This window comes from Gekko japonicus, unplaced genomic scaffold, assembly GCF_001447785.1.
Source record: "Gekko japonicus isolate JY-2015 unplaced genomic scaffold, Gekko_japonicus_V1.1 scaffold1726, whole genome shotgun sequence".
NCBI classification, from domain to species: domain Eukaryota; kingdom Metazoa; phylum Chordata; class Lepidosauria; order Squamata; family Gekkonidae; genus Gekko; species Gekko japonicus.
The window spans coordinates 129,826-138,114 of NW_015168706.1; the positions used below are offsets into that span (position 1 = coordinate 129,826).

Sequence of the window (8,289 nt, forward strand, 5' to 3'; positions counted from 1 at the left end):
AAATCTTTATACAAAACGAGAGAGAGAGAGAGAGAGAGAGAGAGAGAGAGAGAGAGAGAGAGAGAGAGAGAGCGCATCAAGTTGTAGCTGAGTTCTAGCGATCCCAGCAAGGGGCTTTCAAGGCGAGTGAGTGAGCAGAAGGGGTTTGCCATGGCCTTCCTCTGCAGAGTCTTCCTCGGCGGTCTCCCTTCCTAATACTGACCCTGCTTTTTGAGCCTGAGGTAATATTGTTAAATATAAGAGGAAAACTGAAGATATCACCGAACAATATGAGAATTGCTATATTATTGCATGCTGCAAAATTGACAATAGCGCAAAAATGGAAGAGAGAACATCATTTTTTCCTTATCCCCATGGTTTGAAAATATTTGGCAATTATACTTAATGAATAAAATTAAGTGGACTATTAATAATGTACCCTATGAAAAATATAAAATAGAATATTCAGTTTGGTTACCAATTTTGGAATTTTTAAGTTTACAAATGGAAATATCAGAAGACGTCTTTAAAAAATGATAGACCTATGTTAAGTTTTATTATGGTTAGTTATATGTTATATTAGTTATTTAATGTTTGTTATGATATTGTTATTTGAAAAATACTGTATATTGAAAATTTAACATAATTGTGTATTTAAAGTTAATAAAATATATATTTTTTAAAAAACTGACCCTGCTTAGCTTCCAAGATCTGATGAGAGTGGGCCGTATCATGCCACCTTCAAAACCCCAACCCCCGCCCTTAAAGATGCCTGCCACTCGAACGCCCTCAAAAGCCCTGGCAAAGAGGCAGGGCCTCGCGGCACCTCCTGAAGACCTTCACAGAGGGACCTACGGAGGGAGCCTATTCCGTGAAGCTGAAGCCGGGACAGACACCGGGGGCTCTGGACAATGACAGAAAGGCCACCGGCTGGCTGCCTGACTCCTGTAGCTGGTGCTCAGGGATAACTGAACATCTTGTCTAGCCACCCCTCTGGCTTCTCAGATTTCAACCACTTCCAAAGCATACCTCTGTAACCATAAGGACTAGAAAAGAGCAAGAGAGTCCAGCGGCACCTTCCAGGACTATTTTTGGGCAGGAACGCACAGGTACAGAGTTCCGGCTGGCTTCAGAGTTGGCCACGCCCACTACACCCAAAACCTCTGTGTGCCTGGCTACAGAGGGAAGGCCTGGAGAGCGACCCTCCCCCCGGTAACTCCGAGGTGGGCAGGCCAGGGGGGGCTCTGGAAGGATAGGGGAGGCATTTAAATGCCTCCCTGTGCCTCCCCTGGCCTGTCCAGAGGCCGGCTTTCTCAGGCTCCCCGCAGCCATGCCTCAAGGCCGTAGAGAGCCACATTCCCCATTATATGATGATCGCTATTCACTAGTAGATCAAGACAGGTAGCCTATTAGCCTGTCTGTAGCAGTAGAAAAAAGAGTCCAGGAGCACCTTAAAGACTAACAAAGTTCGTGGCAGGGTCGGAGATTTCGTGAGCCGCTGCTCACTTCTTCAGATATCTGAAGAAGTGAGCAGTGGCTCACGAAAGCTCCTCCCCTGCCACGAACTTTGTTAGTCTTTAAGGTGCTGCTGGACTCTGGCTCTTGTCTACTGCTGCAGATAGTCTAACACGGCTGCCCGTCTCGATCCCTCTCTATTAGGACGACAAGTGTATTTTTGAACAAAGCCTCAAGGCGGTGAATTGTCTGACCAACCCCTGTGTTTGGGGACTCCTGCAGAATTCAGGCAGTGGGGCAGCATTCGGAGGCAAGTTTCACACTTCTGAAGACAAATGCATAAGGGTCCTAGTTTGGAAAAGGTGGCGCCTTGAGTCAACAAGGATGTTCAGCCTCCAGAAGTTCTCACCACAAATGGTGAATGAGTGACAAGCACAGCTCTTTGGAACGCGTGTCTGAAAACCCCTCCTAGATTAAAACCCAAAGGTCCAGCGGCATCCCATTCACCGCCATGCTCAAACAGATGCCCCAGGAAGCCCACAAAGAGGTAAACTGCCTCTAGATGTGGAAGTTTCATTTTGCCAATGGCGACCGACGGTCCCATCCAGCATGAGCTTCTCTAATTCCCTTAGCCATCTAAGATAGAGGCCCTTGCGACATCCTGTGGCAGTGAGTTCCATCGGTTAATTATGAGCTGCGTGGAAAAAAGGACTTCCTCTTAGCCCGTCCTGAACTTACGCTCTTATCAGTGGGTGGCCGCCAAAGTTCCCTCTAAGCTGTGGAGTGTTGTGAGCAAAAATTCTACTTTGTGAGCTACTGGCATTAAAGTTGTGAGCGAGATATTTGGCTACTGCATTAAATTAGTTTGGTCTGGAGCCATCCTTCCTGAGCTAAGACCAAAATGTCTGAGCCGGAGGCTAAAAAACTATGAGCTAGCTCACACTAACTCAGCTTAGAGGGAACACTGGTGGCCGCCCTAATCGTCCAGACTGACTTGATCTGGTCAGAGCTGGGAAGCAACGCAGGGTCAGCACCTGGGTGCGGGGCCAGCAAGAGAGATGGGGCCTGCTAGGCAGAAGGAGACAACGACAAAACCACCTCTGGTGTCTGGGGGGTGTCTCCGTGGGTCGGATGCAAGTTCATGGCGCACTTTTGACTTTTATCAGTGGGTACCCATGAGCTGCGGTGGTTCAAGTGGTTAAGACGCTGAACTGCAGGCTGTGGAAGGTCAGTAGTTCAGCAGTTCGAGACCCGAGTGTGCCGCATGGCGGAGTGAGCTCCCGTCTCTAGGTCCAGCTCCTGCCAACCTAGCCGTTCGAAAGCAAGAAATTGCAAGTAGATAAATAGGCACCGCTTCGGTGGGAAGGTAACAGCGTTCCGTGCGCCTCGGTGTTTAGTCATGCTGGCCACATGACCACGGAAACGTCTTCGGACAGCGCTGGCTCTTCGGCTTTGAAACGGAGATGAGCACCGCAACCCTAGAGTCAGACTCGACTGGCTTTCGAGCAAGGGAGACCTTTACCTTTACCTTTTTACCCTTGAGTACGGTTGTTTCAGAAAACGGAGAAAAGGTTCTATAGCCGTTTTCCCCACCCCATGGAGTTAAAAAATGTGTGCCGGGGGGTGGGGGGGAGCCTGTCTTTTCGGAACTGAAAACCCCCAACCTCTGGGCCACATCGGAAAGGTGCACCAATCCTTGATAACTCTGGAAATTGTTTCCTGATTCCCCCCCGTCCGTTTTTGCGATGGGGATACCCAAGGGGGGTAGCCTCAGTTCACCTGTGCAAGAGCATTAAGTTACTGGCTTGTTCCCCCCCCCGCCCCCACCCTCCGCCAGCCCCTTTCCTAACAGACTTCCCCCGTGCCCCCAACCAGATGAATGTGAAATCAAGTCATGTGCCAAGGCAAGCCAACAAAATAAAGTTCTCTCTCTCTCTCTCTCTCTCTCTCTCTCTGTGTCTCCCATCCATTGCCCAAAACCAGAGAAACGTCCTACCCAGGCTAAAATTGCGTGTCAAATGCAGTAGCTGCAGGGTGGGGCGAGGAACGTACAAGCACGGCGTTTCACCAGCAGAACTGGCCCTCCCGGCACAGCAAGTTCTTCTTTCCAATTCTGACTTATTTTAAAAATCACCACTGCCTTGTGATTCAAGAGACCGGAAAAGCCAAGGATGACGACGCGTCAGACACCTGTCAGGATCTTTAAAGGTCCCGGGAAGCGAGGGGTGCTCCTCACACCCTCACACTTCACACCAGGGACCAGCCTCACATGCACTCCCTGTACGAAGAACTAAAATCATTACGAAGCTAGCAATGGTGCTCTCAGCCTACTGGTCACAGGATACTATCGACACACTGAGCAAGGGCCCCGGGCCTCAGTGGCAGAACGACTCCGTGCTTCGCATGCAGAATGTACCGGGTTCAATTCCTGGCACCTCCAGGTAAAAGGGCTGCAGGTAGCAGGTCCTAGAAGAGGCCCTTTCTCTGTCTGAGACCCAGAAAGGCCACTTCTGGCAGCAAAAGTGTAGACGGTGCTAGTGAAACCGATTGAGGGTCTGCCCTCTACTGAGGGCAGTTCACAGGCTCCAACAGGGTCGTCTGCACGCCCCAAAGGCATTGTGTTAAAAGTTGTGAGAATCCCGACAGCAATTTCTCAACCGACGCATCATCTGGAAACACTTTCCTCCCTCTTAATGTCTGTGAGTGAGTGGGAAAGGGGGAGAAACGCTCACCAGCGTCAAGACCTCTCACAGTTCCGCAGGGGCTGCAAAACGGAGCTCTTCCACCAGGCTTTCGACTAGGAGCTGCCCCGAGCATTACCATCAACGAGCCCGGCCCTCTGCCTGACATCTGGCCTGCGACTCAAGAAGGCCATGAGCTGGATTGTCTGCTTGCAACACTCTTAGTACGCCATCTCAATTAACTAATGATGGACAATTAGCACCTATGATTTTATGACTCATTTGTATCTGAATTGTTTTAATGTGATTTTATGGGGGTTTATTGGTATTTTGTACCGACTGTGTGAGCTGCCCTGAGCTTGCTCGCGGGGAGGGCGGGGTACAAATCGAAGAAGAAGAGATTGGATTTATACCCCGCCCTTCACTACCCGAAGGTGTCTCAGAGCGGCTTTTAAACTTCTTTCCCTTCCCCTACCCCACAACAGACACCCTCTGGGAGGTAGGTGGGGCCGCGAAAGCTCTTGACAGAAACTGCTCTTTTTCAAGGACAGCTCTTATAAGAACTACAAGGTCACATCAGCAGCTGCAAGTGGAGGAGTGGGGAATCAAACCCGGTTCTCCCAAATTAGAGTCTGCGTACTTAACCACTACACCAAACTGGCTCTGGCAAATTGAATAAATAAATAAATAAAAAAAATATATTCAACTTGCGTACTTGTTTTGGTACGTTCTCAGGTTCAGCTTGTGTGTTATTTCAAGCTGGGGGGGGGGGGTGAACCTCGGGCCGGTCAGCTTCTTGCAGCCTTCCTTACCTCCTTGCAGGAGTATTGTGAGAGAAAAAACAGAACACCACCCGGGTCTGTTGACCTGAGCTCCTAGGAAGGCGGCACCTGAAGGATTATCCTCTTTCTCAATGAGGTTCAGCCCTTTGGGCAGAAGGGCCATTAAAACTTGTGCATGGCAAAAGCTGACCTGTGTCTTGACCAATGTTCCCTCTAAGCGGTGGAGCCTTCTGAGCAAAAATTCTACTTTGTGAGCTCCTGGCATTAAAATTGTGAGCGAGCAATTTGGCGGCTGCATCAATCAGTTTGCTCTGGAGCCCTCCTTCCTGAGCTAATAATAATAAGAAGAAGAGATTGGATTTATATCCCGCCCTTCACTTGGAGTCTCAGAGCGGCTTACAAACTCCTTTCCCTTCCCCTCCCCACAACAGACACCCTGGGAGGTAGGTGGGGCTGAGAGAACTCTGACAGAAACTGCTCTTTTTCAAGGACAGCTCTGACAGAGCTTGTGACTGACCCAAGGTCACATCAGCAGGTGCAAGTGGAGGAGTGGGGAATCAAACCCGGTTCTCCCAGATTAGAGTCTGCACACTTAACCACTTCACCAAACTGGCTCTCACCAAACTGTGAGCCGGAGGCGAAAAAACTGTGAGCTAGCACACACTAACTCAGCTTAGAGGGAACACTGGTCTTGACTCAGACAGCCCCCAAGCTACCTGGATCTCACCAGATCTCAGAAGCTAAGCAGGGCCAGTCCTGGTTAGCAACTGGATGGGGGACCACCAACAGGGGCGGATTAACCATGAAGCAGACCAAGCACGTGCTTAGGGCACCAGGGCCAAAGGGGCCCCCACAAAGTTGGGGAAAGGGCGGAAAGCTTAGTTTGTACAGTCTATGGTGTTATCCTATGAATAAATTTTTGTATGCTGCAACCTGCATTGTACATCTGGTCAGACAGGTCAGCAACTAAAATGGTCTGGGTCAGTGTGGAAAGGAGGGGGGCACCACGATTGGTCAGCGCTTAGGGCACCGGTGAGCCTTCATCCGCCCCTGCCTTCAGAGCCAGTTTGGTGTGGTGGTTGAGTGTGCGGACTCTAATCTGGGAGAACCGGGTTTGATTCCCCACTCCTCCACTTGCACCTGGCTGGATGACCTTGGGCAAGCCGTAGTTCTGATAAGAGTTGTTCTTGAAAAAGAGCAGTTTCTGTCAGAGCTCTCTCAGCCCCGCCTCCCTCACAGGGTGTCTGTTGTGGGGAGGGGAAGGAGTTTGGAAGCCGCTCTGAGCCACTCTGAGACTCCACTGGGTAGTGAAGGGCGGGGTATAAATCCAAACTCTTCTTCTTCTTCTTCTTTGGGCACCAGGGCCAAAGGGGGCACCACAAAGTTGGAGAAAGGGCGAAAAGCTTAGTTTGTTCAGTCTATGGTGTTATCCTATGAATACATTTTGGTATTGCTGCAACCTGCATTGTATAGCTGGTCAGACAGGCCAGCAACTAAAATGGGCTGGGTCAGTGTGGAAAGGAGGGGGGGGCACCAAGATGGGTCAGCGCTTAGGGCGCCGGTGAACCTTCATCCGCCCCCGACCACCAGGGAAGTCCAGGGTCGCTACACAGAGGCAGGCGACGGCAAAGCCACCTCTGAACGTCTCCTGCCTTGGAAGCCCCTACGGAGTTGCCGTAAGTCGGCTGCGGCCTGATGGGAGGGAAAAGGCAAAACCGCGAGCAAGAAGTCCCTTTTTCATGTGTAAACCAAGGTACAATTTTGCCTTACGATACCAACTCTGAGGTCTCGAGTTCCGTCTCGTCCTCGGGGTCTTGGGAAGAGAAAAGCCTTTTCTGGAAGTAAGCTAATGCCTGAAGTTCCTGAACTGACGGTGCTGAGGATTGAACCTGCCATCGGAGGAAGTGCTCCGCCACTGAGCCACAGTCCTGCCCACCCACAGCAGCTGAACTTAAACGCACACATACACACCCAGGTTGGTGTAGTGGTTAAGTGCCCGGACTCTAATCAGGGAGAACCGGGTTTGATTCCCCACTCCCTCCACTTGCACCTGGCTGGATGGCCTTGGGCAAGCCGTAGTTCTGATAAGGGCTGTTCTTGAAAAAGAGCAGTTTCTGTCAAGAGCTCTCTCAGCCCCACCTACCTCACAGAGTGTCTGCTGTGGGGAGGGCGGACTCTAATCTGGGAGAACTGGGTTTGATTCCCCCAGTCCTCCACTTGGATGGCCTTGGGCAAGCCGTAGCTCTGATAAGAGCTGTCCTTGAAAAAGAGCCGTTTATGTCAAGAGCTCTCTCAGCCCCACCTACCTCACAGGGTGTCTGCTGTGGGGAGGGGAAGGGAAAGGAGTTTGTAAGCCGCTCTGAGACACCCTTGGGTAGTGAAGGGTGGGGTATAAATCCAATCTCCTCTTCTTCTTCTTTCTGCCGTAGCTTGTAGGCTTCTCCTTGGGTCCTTGTAGGAAGGGGATGTGAAAAAGGGGTGAAATCACAGGACGCTCCACAGTTTGGGGAAACTACTTCGGGGAAGGTGTGTGTTTCGTGCCAAAATAAAGAGAGCCCCCCCCCCAAAGCCACATGGTTTAGGACAACTGCGGACTGAAAACTTTCCACCCCTTGCTGAGGAAGTTCGATTCAGACGCTCCCCCTCCTCTATTTCCTTTTCAACCCAAACATTCGTTGATACGGCGGCGGCACCTAAGAGGAAAGCATCTGGCCTCATGGGCACTGGTGGGGGTTGGTTCCCAGAGGTCAGAAATACTATGGGGTTACTGGAGTTGCGCCATTCATGATGCCTGAATTATCCGCGGGAAGCCATCGCAATGAATCGGGCCCTCGGAGGTCGGCTTCGGAAGACAGAGCCAGGCCAAGGTCCGCCGGGCACGAAGCCAGCCCCGACAGCACCCGGCCCGATGCTTCTGGAAAGTTTGCAAAAACAGTCACAATCCTCCGGGGACTCTGAGGTAGAGTGCCTCTGATCGTGGCAGTTTAACCCAGCGACTAGCAAAACCAGCCTCTGTGGGTCTAGGCCTCTAAGCCGCTGCTTTTGCAGCCGTGAACTCCAGGGGTAATCCTGCACATGCAAAACAGCATCGCTTTTGAGATTCCTGGAACTCTAATGCCGCCACAACCCAGAATCGCAGAATCAAGAGTAACCACTGCCTCGACGGCCACCTACCTTTTCGAAGTGCTCATGTCCACCGGCTCGTCCCCCGTCTGCACCTCCACTTTGATGGTGGCTTTCATTTCCCCGCCTTTTAATAATCCCGGGACTCTCCCAGAGGCCGGGACTCTCCCAGAGGTGGGTTCAGTCTTTATCTTAAGGTCCCCGCCTTCCGCATTGGCCTCCGGGGCCCCCAAAAGGCCTTTGTCCAGCTTCATCTTTTTACTGTCAAC

At 51.2% G+C, this 8,289-nt stretch overlaps 1 protein-coding gene across 4 annotated transcripts in view; it reads right to left on the bottom strand.

Annotated features, from left to right (window-relative positions):
* Positions 1 to 8,289, bottom strand: part of GATAD2A (GATA zinc finger domain containing 2A) — a 75,498-nt gene that overhangs the window by 44,355 nt on the left and 22,854 nt on the right. For 3 of the 4 annotated variants that reach the window (XM_015415528.1, XM_015415529.1, XM_015415527.1), the window contains exon 1: positions 8,072 to 8,160. The exons of the other annotated variant lie outside the window; for it this stretch is intronic. In XM_015415528.1, the coding sequence (XP_015271014.1) occupies positions 8,072 to 8,139 (68 nt within the window). In that variant the 5' untranslated portion in view covers positions 8,140 to 8,160. Of the gene's footprint in view, positions 1 to 8,071; positions 8,161 to 8,289 lie in introns of those variants that run through there. 4 annotated transcript variants of the gene reach the window in all.